At 45.8% G+C, this 19679-nt stretch overlaps 1 protein-coding gene across 1 annotated transcript; it reads right to left on the bottom strand.

Moving 5' to 3' along the window:
- Positions 1-443: 443 nt before the first annotated feature.
- LOC122376488 (uncharacterized WD repeat-containing protein alr3466-like) lies at positions 444-18987 on the bottom strand. The gene is made up of 23 exons (XM_043356374.1): positions 18972-18987; positions 18512-18679; positions 16937-17128; positions 16025-16156; positions 14262-14385; positions 13710-13828; positions 13329-13418; positions 12952-13058; positions 12464-12559; positions 9793-9967; positions 9228-9374; positions 8674-8864; positions 8283-8366; positions 7674-7786; positions 7102-7264; positions 6652-6766; positions 6163-6246; positions 5750-5873; positions 5334-5431; positions 3640-3786; positions 2072-2163; positions 1606-1725; positions 444-1243 (listed from the first exon to the last, which is right to left on the bottom strand). The coding sequence occupies exons 1-23, from the start codon at positions 18985-18987 to the stop codon at positions 1013-1015; spliced, it is 2928 nt and encodes a 975-aa protein (XP_043212309.1). The 3' UTR covers positions 444-1012.
- Between the last annotated feature and the right edge of the window lie 692 nt (positions 18988-19679).

Here is a 19679-nt window from a genome sequence, read left to right as displayed (position 1 = left end):
TAGCACCACCGATTGGTGACATGTTACACAGGTAACACATAACCTAGCGGTTTTATAGTGATGCTAACTGACACAATCCTTGGCTGATGGTAACATTAGGCAACAATGAGATCCATCTACTCTACAGACATATACCTAGAATGAGGAACACACCACTGAAAGGCAGGGAGGGCTGCAGCGCAGTGTCCAGGGTCAATAACAGTCGCATTTGAATCGTAACTAGGTTCAGTTTTAGCTCTGTAGAGTATAGGATCCCCTCATTATCAGCTTTGGCATACGTGTGGTGACGGCAAAATTGTAACCGTTGTTTTGTTTCCGGCGCACGTAAACTAACTAGCATTCGGTTACGTGTTTAAATGAACTGTTTACACGTAAAGAAGAACTAAAAAGAGAAAACATACTCAAACTAAAAGGAAGTAAGAAATGATAAAAAAACTCATAGCACAAAGCAGCTCCGAAAATGACTGCTAATATCAATTACAACATTACACATTGATATTATTGCACGACGTAAGAGAGCTACTTAGCTTTGTAAAACATGTCACAATAAAACGATGGCATACGCAGTCAAGGAGCAACTAAGTTCAAATAAAAGTAACGACGCATCACGCAGACATAGTTGACGAGCTAGTTTTGCGTTTTCATCCATATGGCTCACGTAAGATTTTTCATCGTAAGTTATGTGTATCATTTGACTAGAATCAATTCCAAACTTTGACAGCAGCGGCGACTGTCAAACTATAGCTGTGAAAAGAACAGAGTGTTCTTCCTCAAATACCGACACGCAAATTCTCCAGTGTTATTAGTTCCCTTTCCGCAGAAATCGCAACACCCAACCCACCAAAACACACCTCTCTCTGCCCCATTAGCCGGCGTGGGATTCAGGCACTAGTCCCGCGCTACCTCACGGCTCACCACAACTCCCCACACCCATCCACTATTGCTACTCCTCTTCAATCTCCTCCGCTTCCCTCAGCTCCTCCTCCGCCACTCCTCGCTGCTCCAGTCGCTGTCACAGGATGCTGCAGAACTTGGACGTGCTGCCCTGCTGGCCTCCGGGCCTCTGCAGAAGCTGCATCAGGTCACGGAGGGCGTCAGCTGTGGGCCCACAGCCTGCGGTGGATCTCCGCAGTCGCAGTAGAGACTCGGGCACGGCCGAGGAGGGCCCCGCGCCGCCGGCCGGCTCCTCGGCGCGACGGGGCATTGTGAGAACCAGAGCGGTACTGGTGCGGTTCAGCTCCCGCTAGAAAGATATGGAATTAGAGGGTCAGTATTGTTAGGTACCAGGACCGTATTATGCAGTTCGGCTCATCCCAAAAAGAGTCTGTTTCGTTATTGGACGGGACGTCAGAGCTCTGTAAAGACGGTGAAAAACCGGAGGGGATAGCGGCAAGTAACTCCTCCCTGCTTTGAAAAGGCACGACAAATTTAACCAAGAAGCTGACATACAGCGCAATACGGGCCGCAGCGTTAATACTTTTATTAGTTTAAACAACTACACTGAGTGGCTGCAACGAGATGCGTGGTGTAGTTCAGTTTACCAATCCCTTTTGAGACGGTTTTTCATACACCATTCGCCAGCCTCAATAAACTGCCTCGCCGTACCTTTTTGGGCGTTGATACGGGCGGCGGCGGCGGCGCCACGCGGGACGAGCCGTTCTCCGGTGCTGGGGGCGCCGCCAGCTGCTCACGGGAGTCGGTCCGACGGGACACACCGGCGGGCATCTGTAGGGGGTGGAGGGAGAACGTCAATAGGAGACGGTCCATACGACACACACTTTTTCCAATTCTATTCCAAAGAAGTGCGCCAGTGCTGCCGGCATCTGGCACCATAATTGGACGACTAAATGAGTGGTATGTGTTTTGACGTATCACATCGATTACCTGGCATCGCTCACCTTACGTCAAGTCATAAAACTCTTAGAACAACATTGAAACCGTCTCTAACGATCATACTAAGTATCCTCAGATATGACCACCTGCATAGACGACTACGATGCAAGAAAACCACGTAGCGACATGAGCAAGTAATTATCAGCCGGCCTCTCGGTAGCCCGAAACTGAACCTCACCTGACTGGGGTGAATGGTGCCTCCTTCGGGACACATTCGTACCTCCTCCTCCCCAATTTTCCTCCTGGGTTTCTCCCCATTCACCGGAGACACTGAAACACAAGTAAGAACAGCTGCCCTGACGAGCGTCAGAATCTGGCCGATTGGACAATGAAACGCAGATAAAATGTATGCGAGGATGCGTGAAAATATGTACAGCATGTGCATTGTGCAATGTGAATACAAGGCGTGAAGATAAAGCTAAGTCAAGCATACAAAGCATGGTGGTAGGGTAAGGTGCCTAATTAGCGACCCCCTTAATTTGAACCGTCATTGCTCACGCTCTGTGGGTGCCACTGTATTACTGGCTTGATTTTCGGAGAGGTCGTTCATTTTTCTTTTAAAATATAGTCATTTTCTGCCCCAATATTCACTAATTTATTTGTAGTGAGCATTTTAGCAAACCATTGCAAAAAAACGCTAATAGGGAACTCTTCCCGATTAGCGACCGGGGAGGGTCGCTAATAAGTCCATGGGTTTCCCCATATTAAAAATGGCAAAAAATGCGACGCCTGAAAAGATGAAATATTATCCAAAAAAGGTAACCTATACGCAAAGCACTCAATCACTCGAACAGGAACGTTTATCCAACACATTTATGTAAGTAAAAACTGATCACGTGATACACTGAAGGCGAAAAGAAGGCGGAAACCCAGATTTTGCGGGCTCTCTCGTATGATATTCGAGGTCCGCGCTGAATTCGGCACCCCTGCAGTCGGTGACGACATTTGACATCCCCTGCCACACATTGCAAGCTTCAGCAACACCTCATTTTCATTTCTCTCTTTTCCCCTTTCTTTCCCTTCTTGAGCTATTTGCGACCATGTCAGGCGCAAATAGGAAATATGAGTTGCGACACATTTTTAACCGCCATGCTGTGCACAGTTAAGCGATTCACTATGGGGAAAACGGCAATCAATTGAAAAAGGAATGTCGATTCAGAATAAAAAAGGTGCATCATCCTAATGTGCATCGCTTTTCATCATAGAGGGCCCAAACACACACGTTTTGGATAAGAAACTCGTCATTTTCATTTAAACTCACCTGAAACGTCCCACCAGAAACATCGACAACCGTAAAGTAATTAAATTTGATAACCAAAGTATGGCTAACCTTTTGACGATGTTTTTACCCTGTTTTCTCCCGCCAGTTTTTCTGTAGGGAGGTAGGTCGCAAATCGGAAAGGGTCGCTAATTAGGCACCTTACCCTACACGGATAAATAATATCATCGGCAGAACGGGAAAGTACAAGCGTTTATATACAGCATTGGGTGGGAAGAATATAATAAGCCTTTAGGTGCAAGACGATAACTGCAGACACATGAGCAAACAAATATGCATAATATTTGGCTTTTGCATTTAGCTAAGCAGTTGTAATCTGTTTATGCAATCCCATTGCTCGTGTATCTTTGATAAATTTCGCAACGTGCAAAAGCTTCGATATCCAAGAATAGTGCATACTAAATTCTAGTTGCTAGAAGTATGTTTACAAGCTCATTACGAGCTGACAGTCACTCTGGTTAACTCACGTGGCGCCATTTTGCTGAGCAGTCCGCCGTACTTTCTCTGCCAGGTGTAAGTGTCCAGGGAGATGCCCTTTTTGAGTGCGCGCCGGTGCGGCGGCGGCCGGCGGCTGGCGGCCGGGGAAGCGGTGGCCTCGGCGCCCCGTCGGCCCTCTGAGGTCAGCGATGGGGCAGGGGTTAGTACTGTAGAACAATGAAATAATCGGCTCAGTGCATAGGGAGAAATGGGTGAAACAGTCTCTGAAAGGACTAGCAAGAGAGATGGCAAAAATAAAACATAATTTGAAACATTTAATAAGGGCTTATTTAACCCGCGCCCTGCTGGGGGGGGGTGTTTGAACACCCCCCCCTTGTGGTTTTTCGCGAATATCTCAAAAACGGCGGCGCGGAGCGCCCGCCGTTTTTGGTACACCTTATCATACATCAATTCTACACATGTTGTGAAAATTTCAGACCAAGGTCATTCAAGGTCAGGTCACCAGGTTACTTGAACTGACCTCACCTCATAAAAACTTTCAATGTCTGTCATAGCTACACCGAGTGACCGATCGCTTTGAAACTTTCAGCGATTGCTAAGAGCAATAGCATGTACAAAATGTATATCTCAGAATTTTGATATCGATGACCTAAGGTCAGGTCAATTTTGCGACCTCCCCATTATAAGTCAATGGGAGAAAATTGAAATGCGCCTCTTTTGGATGAAAGACATTATAAACACTCCCAAACACCGAATTACAAGTGGTTTAGACACACTGAGCTTGAAAATGGTGTCCGTGACCCTTGTTTATGCCCTGAGGTCATCTTAGGTCACGAATGGTATCTATCAGTTTTTCGCAAATAACTTTTGATAGAGGCATGCTAGAGCGATGAAAACGCCTTAGATGTGTTCAGCTCGACGATACGGATCGACTGATATGCAACATGACCCTTTCCGGTCAGGTCATGACCTTGACCTGAGGTCAAATTTTCAAGTTGACCTTTCAAGGTCAAGTTATAGTTCATTCGATGCGTCTTGACGAGAGGAACACGATGCCGGTAAAAGTAAGCTCGTACAAGGCTTGGGTCAAAAGTTATTGCAGAAAAACTGTTTTCGAAAAAATCGGCTATTTTTGCAGTTTTTGCCCCCTGCAGGCAAAACCGTTGACGTTAGGTCAAATCTGAGAGAATTACTCAGAAAGGGCGTTAATAGGGCTATCGAATGCGCTTTTCCGCGGCGCTGTAGCTCTATTGGTTCCCGAGTTATGCGTTGGCTTCTTGGAAATTTTCGACATTCGACCTGGAAATCGGCGAAATTTTGCCTTCAATGACCTCTGGTGACCTGACCTTTGACCTGACCAAAAAATTGACCGAAGTGATTTCGTCATTATTTTTGACGCTCTTTCGAACGCCGCCTTCCGCGTATCGCTACGTGGCCCAGCAGCCGAGTTACAAGGGGGGTGTTCAAACACCCCCCCCCCAGCAGGGCGTGGAAATCCAGGACCCCCAGCAGGGCGCGGGTTAATAAGGCTCTATTCGGACGAATGCTAGCGAAACAGCATCTGTAGGATTAGTCCTGTTTGTAATACTGAATTGTTTAAGAAACACAAGTTTTTTTTATCCAAAGACTGTTTGGCAAATAACTGGGAAATTGCCAACGATAGGGAAGCTGAGCCGTTTGCACACTGGCATGTGATAGGCTGGACTGCCAGCTATATTCTCACCTGTGATTGGCTGAACCACGGCTCTTGGCCGGGCCCGCGGAGCCAGCGGAGGTACGTTGAGGAAACTCAGCAGGGCAAAGTACATGCTATTCTGCAGCCTGGAAACGAAATTAGAAAACGGTGGCCACCACTTTTCGTAAATATTTCACACGCTGAGTCAGAATCTTTGTTTCTCTGCATTTGGCACAACTTTTTTTAAACCAAATTCTTTCAAACCACATTCATCAAATTTATAGCATGGGAAACGATTTCTCTACGACACAAAACCACGAACTGTGCATAAATAAAGGCATATGACATAATTATTTTAAAAAAGTTGCTTCAAGTGATTTTAAATAAAACCACAAACCCTTAATTCAAATACTATCTGCGTGCAAGTTTATAGTGCCACATAACCAAAACTCTGACCCACGGACCTGGCGACAATTTTGCCGGCGTCTGCGGAGATACAGAGGCCCGCCACGGCCTTGTGGAGAGCAATGGACGTCACGCAGTAGCCAGAGACCGTCTTGTGGACGTACACCCAGCCCGTCACGGAACCTGCCCGAAAAAAAAACATACGCTATGACTAAGCTTGTTGGGAGATATACACTTAGGCCAAGTAAGCCACTGAGCCTGTCCGAAACACAAACCAGACACGGGAGAGAAAAAGGAAAATATCAATTAAGCCGGCATGGCGTCTAAATGCAGACGTTTACGCACACGATTGAAATAATTGTAAAGACTAAAGGTCAATTACCACTAGTCAATATGAATATACCGATCCCGAGGAATATAAGGCAGGAAATGACGCAAAGAACCTAGTGGTCGCCACGGTTGGCACACATACCTGATATAATCATCCCGGCGTCCGCCGTCATGCTGACTGCTGTCACTGGTGCCGTGTGGTCCCGAATCACCTGACGGGTCTGACCTGACGGTCACACGTCAGGCCACAGGTCAGGTCAGGTCGCAAGTAGGTCACAGGGCAAGGTTACAGCTTACAGGGTAAGATCACATAGTGAGGTCGCCGTTCAGGTCGAAGAAAAGCAGAACTGCCGGTCAAAGGTTAAGTCACAAATCAAATCACAGACCAAAGGCCAGGTCACAGATCAGGTCAGAGTGAAGTCACAGGTCAGAACACAGGTTAGGTGACTGAGTGAGGTCACAGGGTAGGGTCACAGGTCAGGTCACTGAAATTGTGCAAAATGTACCCAGAAATTGAGATAATATGCCAACTAAGCCCGATAACTTGACTAGGAAGTCCCCATTACCTTATTTTCAGCATGGCAAACACTATTGACTATCACCCCTGACGCGAATTAAAGTGGCCAGTTACCTGTGCCTACGTCCCAGGCCATGACTAGGCAGTCGTCTCCGCCTGACGCGGCCGTGTGACTAACATAGGCAGGGTAGGCAACGCAGGTCACCGCTGCCTCGTGGCCCACCAGCACCTGTGGCAGTCAGCCAGTCGGGGCATGACACAGTCAGTTTATAGTATTGACACTGACAAGTGCTACAATAAGGCAGCTGCACCGCACTGCATGCTACATAAGGCATGATGCATAACTGATTCACGTCGCGTATTCAGTTATAAACATGATAATTATTGGTTATACATATGATTCATAATTTACCATATTTATGGTCAGTAGTCTGAACGAAATTCGTAGACACATGTATCTTGATGTGTCATCCTAAATGGTGGCTCAACTCAGCTCCGTCTCGTTGCGATGAACAGTGCAACCAGACGAATTTATGACGTCATTTTGACACCACTCAGACTGACCTGGGTGAGCCGTCCCTCTGCGATGGTCCACACCTTCAGCGAGGCGTCATTGGAGCCCGTGATGACGTGTAGACTGTCACTGCTGACGTCAAAACAGCGTATGGCGTCATTGTGGCTAATGGTGTATTTGGTGTGCTCCTTGCTCAGCGTCCACACATAGAGCCTGGAAGTCAAATGTGAGAGAACGTTAGTTTCAAGATGGGTGGGCACTTGGAACACAGGTGCTTCTAACAAATTTTATTTTATTGCAAAGATGCAAGATGCAAGATGCAAATGTTGCTTTAGGACGGGCAGAGTTAACCTTTTGATTCGTATGATCGGGAGCAAAATACAAGCTGTGTTACTGTGACAAAAAAAAAATGTTCGCTTCACAACCTCTCATCGAACCATTCATATTTCATAACAGTGCCACTAAGCAGAAGATCTCTCAATTATCTACCTAACGTAGCCACGTACAGTTCTTTGAGAATACCTGAGGACCTCTCACCCGTAAGAATAAAAACAGTGCGTCTCATTATAATTTGGAAATATGGGGACGATTTTCACTGTTTTATTATGTGGTGCTGACTCACTGACTGCCCTCGCTGCTGCCGGAGACGGCGTGACTGCGGTCCGGAGTGACTCGGATCATATGACCCGGACCGTGACAGGTCAGCAGCACGATACCCGTCTCCACCTGCCACAGCTGATAAAGGGGGCAGAGGTCACTGACACTGACACACTGACACGCTGACACTGACACATTGAAAGGTCAGGAGCGCGATAGCGGTCTCCACCTGCCACAGCTGATATACAGGGTACAGGTCAGTGACACTAACACTGACACTGACACATTGACACTGACACGCTGACACTGACACAGGGCGGCAGCACGATACTGGTCTCTAGCTGCCTCAGCTGGTATACGGGGCAGAGGTCAGTGATATTGACACTGACGCAGATCAACAGGACTATACTGACCGACATCTACCTGCCACAGCTAATGACACGGGCCACAATATATAAACTCGTCCGCACGCTGTGCTCGTTCGTTTATAAATCGGCGTTATGTAGCTTCATCAGTATTGCCCTCACCTACCCCAGCCGGTATTTCGTTAACATGTTGACATTGTATTATGTTTAGTCTTCAGCGACGATTCAACAGAACGTCGCAATTCGCACATGTGTGGCCCATGTCTTACCATCAGAACTCCGTCGCTGTCCGCAGACAGTGTCTGTTTGCTGTCCGATAACACACTGAGACACACCACCGGCGCCTGGTGGTCCTGAGGAAATGACACAGACGTCATTAAGACATGATAATATCAGTAACACATCACATGACACTTCAGCCATCTGTGAACGCGTTATATGTGAAATCGGCAGCGTTCGACATGAATCTCGAGTCAATATTTGTATTTTCCTTCATCTTCTTCAATAATTTGAATTTATTTCACCTCAGTAGTAAGAGATATTACGGACTCAATTCTTAATATGTTAATCTTTAATCCTTAGCATCATAACACTCCACCCCAGTTTTACCACTGAGGTCACCCGCCCATCGATGACGTCACAGCCTTCTCCACCACTCACCGTGAACGCGGACACCACCATATTGAGAGTCAGTCCCCAGACGCGTATGGAGCTATCTCGTGAGCCGCTGACTGCATACAGTCCGTTCGGGGCGAACTGGACACAGGTCACGGCCCCCGTGTGACCCTCCAGGGTGGCGTGCAGGTCACCAGAGGGCACCAGCCACACCTTGAGGTGCGAGTCGCTGGAACCTGGGGGCGGGGGAGGGAGAGGGGCGGCAAATTTATTAGATATTGTTTCTTTATTTTTGACATTCAGGGTAAGAAAGGCATTCACGGAGCACCTAAGAAAGGTTAGAAGTGAATGCAATTACGCCTGAAAACGTATAAGATAAGCCATCGTTGAAATGTTTCAAAACACAACTCGAATATGAAGCAGATCACACTGATTTGGGCTGTCAGAGTACAGAAGCCCTAAAGGCAGAACAAAAATGCAAGTAACCGTAATAAATGTCATTTTCTCCGCCCAAATGTGTGACTCTAAGCCAGCTCCTATTTTCACAAGCTTCTCCTCGTCTGTCATCCGGCTCAAACAGTCTAATTTCCAACACTTACCCGTGACGACCATGCTCTGGTCGGCCGATATATCCAGACAGGTGATGTCGGCGGTATGTTCCACGGGTATCTTTTTCCGGTCGGACAGGTACACCCTCGGCTTCACGGTCAGCGGCTGGACGTGGGTTACCAGTACCCGGCGGTCGCCTGAAGAGAGGGAGAGATTAATGAAAATGATTCAAAGCCGTTAAAAAGTCAAAATCAAAATTGCAATATCGATAATAAATAACTTTTTATTATCAGTGGTTTTGTCAAAAATGCTTTTAGTACCGGTCTCCACTGCCATGATTGATATTTGATTATCAAACATATCAAAGCTGCACCGATTTTACAACAAGGAATGGTTCAATGGCTGCCACATGGGTATGGAATATCAGGAGCACACTCGGGTACTCGATAGTCGATACAACGTGCAACTCAAAAACATTTCCACGTTTCCGTATACCTGTCATTTCCTCACACTGAATGAAGTGCTCCACCGTATACGATGCTACAAAATCAACATCGTATCGCATACTCCAAATCAACCCCACTTATTCGATAGAAACCGACCGATTTCACCCACCTGCCGTGATGAGCAGCCTGCCGTGCGATGTGAACAGAGCAGCCAGTACCGGACTGCCGTGCTTGGTGAGCGTCTTCAGCAGCTTGGAGGACGGTATGTCGTACACGTACACCTTGGAGTCGCGGCAGCCGACCACGCACAGGTTACCGTCCTCAGATGACGTCACTGAGGTCACCTGACCAATCAGAGAGGGTGTTTGGTGGGATCAGCCAATCAGCGTACTGTTCTTAGATGGGGTCACAGAGGTCACCTGCCAAACAGCCAATCAGTGAAAGTGCTATTCGAGATCAGCCAATCAGCATTAGGGTTTTGCTGTGACACCACTGAGGTCACGTGCCGATCAGACAATGTCAGGCTACCAATCATTGTTGACGGTTTTTACGAGGCGGCTCACGTCAGATGGCAGGCAATAAATCAAAATGAAGGACGCCAGTAAGGGGAACTCAATTATAGAACAACATTTATTTACGATAATCTTAGTTTTTAGTGTTACCATGAAGATAAATGTTATGACGTTTTGGTTTTACGTCTAACAGCAACGCCAACAGCAACACAATTGAAGTTTAATATTGAGCAGCATTCTTTTGCCTTACGAGATAATCGAAAACTTATGATCATTTGTCATAGGATGGCTGAGTTATCACTAACAGCAACATCAATACCGAATCAGCTACTGTTAACGCCAGACCCCTTGAGACCCTAATTTTTCGCGATTACTTTTAAATGCGTGAAGGAATTTCAACCAAGCTCAGGACATGGCCGTTTCAAGACAGGCCGAAACTTTTACAATTTAGATATTTTATCGCCATTTCAACATTTCAGGCACTTGTCATTGACTCGTAATGTTAAATTTCGAGCAAGATTTTCATCCGGTGTGTAGAGGCTATCACCAGTCAGTCTGTGATACGTTATGACGTCACAGCTAAGCCCCGCCTCTGTGGTCTTGGCCTGCGGCGGTTTCGGGCCGGCGCGCGGTCACTCTCGCTGTGGCGGGGAGCGGGGACGGGCGACGGTCGAGCGGTGCCGAAAGCCGGCGGAGTTGTGCGTAGCGTCTTGGCTGACAGTGCCCAGAGAGCGACATGATGACTAAGGAGTCATAAATGCTCAATGCGCATTGCTTCTACAATGCTGATATGTTCGCTGATATATTTTTTTTTTCTTATAAGCTGCAAATGACGGGCAGATGGCATATAACTGACATAAGGTTAGGAAATATTCAGCTGTATTTAAAGCCTATGGCGTTGCAGATAATGCGATAATGGGATGTCGGATGTCACCAAGTAGCTGCCGATTTGTACATCGCTATGCAACCATCGAACAACGCAATAATAAGTTAATTGCCTGAGCTTCACATCATACGGCTCGCTCGTATTTCAAACAGATACCCTACATCGAAAATCGTATTTATTAGGAATCGTTAACGTTTGTTCGAAGCACGACTGAGTAGTAGGTTGAGGAGTGATGGTCCTCTTGGTCCTATATACAAGAGTCAACAAGAGCCTAACATTTACTTGACCGTCTGCTGCAATTGACTCATAGCACGTGAAGCGTCAGCGAAATTCATAGTCCTTCACAGATGGCAGGGGTGTCGTTTGTACAGAGGTCGCTGATGGGCACGAGTCAATGCCGCAGTCGTGGGCGGAGCCTAATGTCATATGACGTAGAAAGCCTCTATCCAGGATGGAAAAACAGTTAACATTACGAGTCAATGACAAGTGCCTGAAATATTGAAATGGCGATAAAATATCTAAATTGTAAAAGTTTCGGCCTGTCTTGAAACGGCCATGTCCTGAGCTTGGTTGAAATTCCTTCACGCATTTAAAAGTAATCGCGAAAAATTAGGGTCTCAAGGGGTCTGGCGTTAACAGTAATCGGCGAAGAGCCAGCCGCTGTAAGTAACTGACTAGAGTTGCAAAGTTTCCCCAAAGGCTGCTACCGGCACAACCCCGCCCCACAAAATTTTTTGGGGATAACGGCATGCTACCACGCCCAAAGCAAAAACACCACCAAATTACCGGCATACTAAAAAACCTGCATTGTTGATTCCAAGTAAATGGCGAAGTACTTGTATGAACAGCATTATGACATATATATGTTTTCAAATATAACCTTATGTTCAATGATTGCGAAATGCAAATGGTTCCAAAATTAATTACAAAATGAATATATTTCGGACACTGTCCTTCTTCAGTTCAGAATTGCAAATTAAATCATTTAGTCACAACAGCGCCAGAATATGTCGATAACAGCTAAGTGCTTAGCTAGCAAACTTAGCTGTTATCGACATATTCTGGCGCTGTTGTGACTAAATGATTTAATTTGCAATTCTGAACTGAAGAAGGACAGTGTCCGAAATATATTCATTTTGTAATTAATTTTGGAACCATTTGCATTTCGCAATCATTGAACATAAGGTTATATTTGAAAACATATATTGTTGATTCCAGTTTACCCCTACAAGAGATGCCACATTTTCCTCTTAGTGTCCAAAGTTTGAATCATATGCTAATAATTTTTTTGTGCAAAACCAAAAATACCGGCATGTTACCGGCAAGACATGCCAGATACCACAAAAAAACCTGCGGTAGTGAAAAATTACCGGCATGCCGGTAATGCGGTAGGGAAACTTTGCAACTCTATAACTGACCAAACACCGCACGGCATTACCGACCTGACTCTGGTGGTTTTTCAGCGTATGTAACGGACTGCCAGTGGTAAAGCTGTGCACATAAACCGTCATATCCAGACAGGCGGTAAGCAGAAACGTCTGAAAAAGAGAGACTCTGGTTTGGTTAACCCAGATATATGTACAGAAACATTCGTTTTCAAAGAGTGACGTGAGTTGATGCACTGCATTACACAGGTCAGAAAAAAAAACTATAAAAAAACAGGGGAGCAATACAAAAAGCTAAATAACAAAAAGCTGGTCCTATCCAAGGCGTTTCAATTTTCACATAACTCCAAAAACATTTTGGCACCCTGATCCTAGCTGTAATACGTTTATAACTGTGATAACCATTGATACTGAGAAAAAATCAACAGTTGAAATAAGACGTAACTTCGTGCCAAAACTTCCGTATGCCACTACAATCTACATGCACCGTACAGTTATCCCCTCTCTACGGCCGGTGTCCCTCCCATTCAGTGGTTTATTCTTACCGCTCCGCCCGAGACGGACATATGGCTGACAGCCGACGGCATGATGATCTCATTCAGCACGGTTAGAGACTCCAGCGACCACAGGATCACTGTCTTGTCGTGGGAGCCTGAAACAGATCAAGGCAGCGACTATCGTCTGATCCAGTGGAGCAGACAACAGAATCACTGTCTTATCGTGGGACCTTGAGAAAAAGAGATACATACTAAAGTCTGAACTCTTATCTTCTGCACCATTGTAAAAAGAGGTGAAAAAGATGTTTGCAGTTTACAACATCTGTTGCTGCATTTGACGAAAAGGTATCAGCATGCTCTGATAATAAGCATGTTTGTGAATATGTACATCGCTTTTATCTTCAGTGTCTCGATTCGGTACTGACCTGAGGCCAGGACCTCTGCCTCGGCGTTGACCTGAAGACAGGTGACCGGTCCTCTGTGCTGCGACAGCTGGTGGGGCTCACTGCTGCCACCTGGCGGACAGGAAAAACAATTGATCATAAATCAGCCTGGGTTATGCTTATTTGGTAATCCAGGTATAATAAGAACTGCTTACAGATTAATTGCCATATTCACACGTCCGTGCACATAACTACGAACGGTTTGTAGCAAAGCGATCGTCTCATATTTCAACGTCAATAAAGCCATAATGTTGGAGCGATGATCTTCACCGATCCTCATCGTTACGATCCTCGTTCCCCATTTCCCACTGCTCATAAAACGCATACCACCAATCTGTTCCGATCCAGTGACGTATTACGTACCTTCGGCGCCCGGCAGCCGGGTGACGTACAGACAGCTGTCCTCTCCGCCGCTGACCACCACGTCACCGTGCCGGGCCAGTGATGTCACGGCCACGCACAGCACGCAGGCGATGTGGCGGCTGAAAGCGGCGCACGGTGGACGGGGCGGGAGGCATTTGGGGGAAACGTTTTCTAATAATGCACAATAAACAACACCGTTTTATTTTGTCTTTGACTGACATATGTTACTGTCCCACTGTCCTTAGTAAGCTAGCTTTAAAAACAATCATCGGAAGTTGCTGATATGATTCATAGCAAGAGTAAAGTCTATAAAGTTTAATCGGCTCGCACGCATAACCCACAACAGATGAACAGACCAAACTACTCACCGCACATAATAAATGCAGTACACCAGCAATAACTATTTTCAATGGTATGGTAGTTTTAAGTCCTGCTCCGTAAGCTGTATAGTGTCCATCTCCATAATTTGAACTAACAATATCAGACTAGGATTAGGCATACCAAGGTCAGTCTATCTCTGCAGAGGCCAGCTGAGTCAGGATCACCACTCACTCGATGGTGATGAGCGGCTGGTGACTGGTGGCGCTCCACACCATCACCAGACAGTCCTCGGCACCAGAGACCACGTATCGTCCGTCCGGGGACGGGTACACACAGGTCACGTCACCCGTGTGACCTGACCAGAGGAGGGGGGGAGGGGGGTTGAGAGGTGGGGAAGGGAGGAAGGGTAGATATAGTCAGCCACGGTGGAGTGAAAATAGGTAGCTTTGTAAGTTGGAACTCATGTTAGGCGTTACTCTCAATGCAAGTTGAGATGCATCAACCTATGCATTCGGTTAGCTTTATCAATTGACGCCTTAACCCGCGCCCCGCTGGGGGGGCAGAATCTGCCCCCCTCCCGTTTTTTGCCAATAACTTCTAAACGCGTTACGCCAGCGACGTCAAACGTTCAGTACCTTATCATACATCAATTTGACACGTTCCCTGAAAATTTGAGCGAAATCCGTCGGAAAATTTTTTGAGAAATTGACGTTTTAGTGACGTCATGTTCGCCATTTTCGCCTCAAAAACGGCAAAATTTCAAACGCCGCTAACATCTTCATTTTTAAAGAAATCAAGACGTAACAAAAAAGGTTATACGTGATTCTACTTTGTCTATCAAATGGCTATCTCGGTTTTTTGAAAATTTTGGATTTTGGCCAAAATTTTTCCAAAAAAACTGACTTTTTTGGGAAAATATTTATAAAATCCAAAATTTTGAGTGTATAAAAAACGGAATATATGTCAAAGAAGTGGTCTATGTGCACCTACATACCAATTTTTAGAAGAATCGGTTCAAAAATGTGGGAGTTATTCAAAATTTTATGACGTCACGACACACAAAAATTTTGAAAAATGATTTTTTTGGAAGTTCTAGACCTCGTACGGAAACAAATTAGCACCATTCGATTCGCCGTGAAAAACTGCATCGGATAGACACCTTTTTAGGCCTTAACAACCAACTTCAAAATTTGACCTCATTTGACCTGACCTTGACCTGACCTCGACCTGAAATTCATCCAGAGGTGGTCCATATCACTCATTGAGTGTGCCTATTGAATTCCATGAGTAAAATGACCCATAAAACATGTGTCGCACATGCCCTTTTCTATATTTTGTTTTTGGTGACCTGACCTGACCTGACCTGACCTTGACTTTGACCTTTGAATGACATTGTGTGCAACGAATATTGTCTTGGTAGTCTAAGAACACGTTTTGGGCGATCAGTCTCAGTCCATTCTTCGGCAACTACGGTGCAAGGCCGATACTGTAGAAACTTGCATTTTGTACCCTTGACCTGACCTTGACCTGACCTCTGACCTACTTAAGCAAAAAATTTGGGCTCTTAAGATCCGCCTTGTTGAGAGCTTTCGATTGCCGTTTTCCCCGTCTTTCTACGACCATCGGTTCGGAAGTTAGACAGGGGGGGGCAGAATCTGCCCCCCCCCCCAGCAGGGCGCGTATGGCTGAATAGCCCAGCGGGGCGCGGGTTAAATGTCACGAAAAAGCGTTCACATTTCACGGTTCTACCAAAATAAGTGTTTGTATAGAATGCACTTGCTACCATGCTACCCGCTATACTCACATTTACAATATTTTATAAAATACACATCTACGAGCATAATGTTTCGGGAATGCTCTCAACCGAGCAAGCACAAGAGGAAATATACTCGTACTAAGAAGAAGAAAAACAGCACCCGATGCAATAAGCTTCGTTATGCAAGAGACAATAGTTCGTATTACAGTCATGTGCCGTTTTTAAGCATCTCACCCACCTCTGTACGTGTGCACCAGTTTTGATGTCAGCAGTCTCCAGAGGTGAAAGCAGCGACCGCCACAGGCCACGTACACGTGTACCCCGTCCGGTGCCGGAGAGTACAGCTGTACCGCTTCTGGCAGTGGCAGGTCTGTACCACACAGGTACAGGAGGTTTATAGGTAAACCGGTGAGGTACAGATACGGGAACACGATGGAACGAGATATGAAACTGCGGGAAAAAATGTGGTGAAAATGGAAACAGTAGAGGGATGGCGTATGTGTAGAGTTTCGGCTTCAACAATTCACACCAAGCTCAAGAGCTGAAATGGTCGAAATAGCGAAAACTGATTGCAAATACCCACGTTTATAGTACACTTAAATGCAACGTGATAGCCACTATTTCATTCTTTTTATAATATTCATAATCAAGAAAATATGAAATGAATCGAAAGCTATAATCATACCACTTGTTTCCCGTCCAATCTACCGAATCGCTAAAAACAGATATCTTGCGGCACAGCCTACCTTCAGGCGCTGACCCCTACTGCCATCTACCGTCAATTTTCAACGCTACGCGTAATGCGGCACAGCATACCACTGCAGGCGTTGACCACTAGCGACATCTCTCGGCCGCGGGCGCAGGCTCGTCCGAATAGCTATTCAAGGCAGCATCGGCGGAGGTCGCTAAGCTCGGCTGTGTCGCCAACCGACGCAGTCTGTCCAACAGACTAGCCGAATACTCCAGACTGTGTAGCACAGTCTAGTGACTAAATCAGGCAGCTGGTTGCTGCCTGCTCCAGACTTCATCGCACGGACTACGTAACTAATGTCACCTACCTACACTGTCACCTACACTGAGTCAGGCAGACCGCCAGGCTATCTAAATGCCTCCTACCTCAGACTGACACAGCCAGACTCCTGTCACCTACCCCAGACTGTGTCGGGCAGACTGGTGCGTATCCAGACAGTGGCCGGCACCAGTAGTGGCCTGGTCTGTCTCACGCACCAGTCGACCACAGAGCCCAGCAGGTGACTCAGAGGTGACCCGACCGAGCCAGAACAGTGGTGGAGCCACACCAGCAGCTGCGGCGCCAGCTGATCGCGCCAATCGCCGCTCAGGCCTGGAAGGTATGGTGACGTTACAAGGGGGTCCAGCTGATCGAATCCATCACGGGTTAGGTTTGGAGCGGTGATGATGTTACAATGCGCAACAGATACAGATACAGATACAGAATGCCCCATACGAAGTGAAGGTTTCAGAATAGTATTTTTTATACATGCACATTTTTTTATACATTTTTATACTTGAATTTGCTAAATAAGAGTCTAAATAAGAAATCTAAGTAAGATATATACGATAGGCGTTATCACAAGTGTATTCGCGGCCATTGGGGCGACGTAAGAAAAGAAGAAAACAACTGGCCCCAAGAACTTTAAAGTATCAGTTAGCATGCACCTTTTCCTTGATCTGTAGAGAATTTACCATTAATTGCTAGAGAAAATTGCATTTAAAATCTTCCATTTATGCTTTTTTCATCGTTTGCACAATATGTTCTTTTACTAAGCTAGAAACACTACTTAGAAATAGTTCCCGCATCATCGTCAAGAACAATAGGGAAGGCTTGAAGTGAATACAATAATCTAAACGGTTTTGTTATCTATGAGAAGACACTTCTAAAATTGCCTGTAGAAATATTGAAGGCAAAAGTTCAACTTTTTCACAAGACGGATGTCTATAAACCTACTCAACGTGTGACAACTCAGCCGGTATTTCGTCGCCTACAGCCCAGCTTTCCCTAGTGACCGATAGAGGCGCTGCTATCGATGTCCGCCTGTGCCGCCTAACGAAGAGCCTTATACGCGTCTTAGTGGGTTAACCGCTGACCGAAGGGTAATGAAATGTTTAAACTCGTCGAACATGGTAATGCAATACTCTTACTTTAAATAGTTTAAGCGCCATGACGGACAAAATCTGCTGAGACAATCTCCCACCAGACTGTATCTCAGACATCCAATCAGACTGGTACCAAACTTTAAATCACTTCCACCGCTATCACCGCCAGGAAGTTTCGCATGCGTCCAATCCACTGTCATGCGGCCGGAAAACTTTGAATGAAAACCGCAGTGGAAAGTCCTACTAATCAGTAGAAGATCTTTGTGAATTGTGATCTTATGCTCATGAAACATTATAGATAAATGATTATACCTGTGGTTTTACACTAGCTTTCAATATCATCATTGGCAAGAAGAAAAATCGTCATGGCTTTTCCATCACCCTCAATCTGTCCTATTGCACGTCATCCTGGAGGCTGTAAGTGCACACAAAAAAGATCTTACTTATGTACGACAGCCATTATTTTCTACACCAGCGTACAATCTTGTCATTAATAGATATACACTGTAAATATTGTAGAATGTAATACACTGAAATAAAGAAATAAATTGAAATAAATTGTCGCCGGACCTATTCCCGATCACTTTAGAGCCACTATCTCACACCATACCTATAGTTTTCTGCAGCGCGTGGTGGACCAGCTCCGTCTCCCAGTCCAGGAAGCGGTACCGGGTGGCAGACACCACCCTCTGAAGGTGCCGGGTGCCGCGCAGCCGCGCCGACTGCCACATGTAGCGAAAGTTGCACAGCAGAATCAGCTTCAACCGCTCCAGGTCACCTGGTGGGGCATAGAGGGAGAGATATAGGGGTTAGTTTGGGAGTGAGAAGGGTAGAATGCAGACTGAGTCAGTTTAGACTCACTGGGAGAGAACCGCAACAATGCATCGGGACTCGGGTCTATTTATTATTTAATCCCTGTTTTCAGTGTCAACAATCGAATGTATAGATCCAGGCACATTTCCAAATGTCACATGAATCAGACTGGTCGTAACAAGTACAATGGGAATTGATGGCATTGCGACATTTACTACTGCTCTAGACAATAGAGGTAATGTTGCCACTTTACCGACACTTGGGGTTATACATGCTTTATTCCGTAAGGAACTAATACCTCATTAGTTTTACTATAGAGAAAGGAATGATGCTTCTATTATATCGATAACGAGCATTTCACAAACATACAGAATACCTAGACCAAAAGTCATGTTCACATATTCCATCTAGACATTGTTCAGTAAGGACGACAGTAGGCACCAATAACCGTGTTTACATAGGGTTCCCTTAATCTTCCCCTATTTGTCTCTTAAATGTCCCTTATAAAGGAATCCTCTGTCTCCTTTACCTCGCTTCACTACAAATATGGCGCAACTAAGTCATTCTAGAAGCAGTTTGCAATTGTTACTTACCTTTAGGGCTCTCCCAAATAGCTTCCAGACTAGACACTGAGGTAAAAGTGATAGCACATGAAAGCTCAAAGCAAGAAAAATCAGAAAACTATCTGGCATTTAACATACTTTAAACGGCTGAGCTATTATTCAAGGAGGTGTAATCACATCCACGGCAATATCAGAACACCGCACCTGTCGAATTTCCGCCTTGACTTTCTGCCGTTTATGCGTTAATGCCACTTAAAAATCCTCAGTCGGCGCACGTGCGCTTGTCGAGTCGGGGACCACCAGTCGGACGATTCGGAACTGCCGGCCAATCAGCACGCCGCTTTTGTGATGTGATAGTTTGAGAACCACTGGATATGGTAGCGTAGCAGCTTTTGGAAAGGC

The sequence above is a fragment of the Amphibalanus amphitrite genome, unplaced genomic scaffold (assembly GCF_019059575.1).
Source record: "Amphibalanus amphitrite isolate SeventyFive unplaced genomic scaffold, NRLGWU_Aamphi_draft 002163F_arrow, whole genome shotgun sequence".
Taxonomy (NCBI): Eukaryota; Metazoa; Arthropoda; class Thecostraca; order Balanomorpha; family Balanidae; genus Amphibalanus; species Amphibalanus amphitrite.
This window is presented reverse-complemented; position numbering and strand designations above follow the sequence as displayed.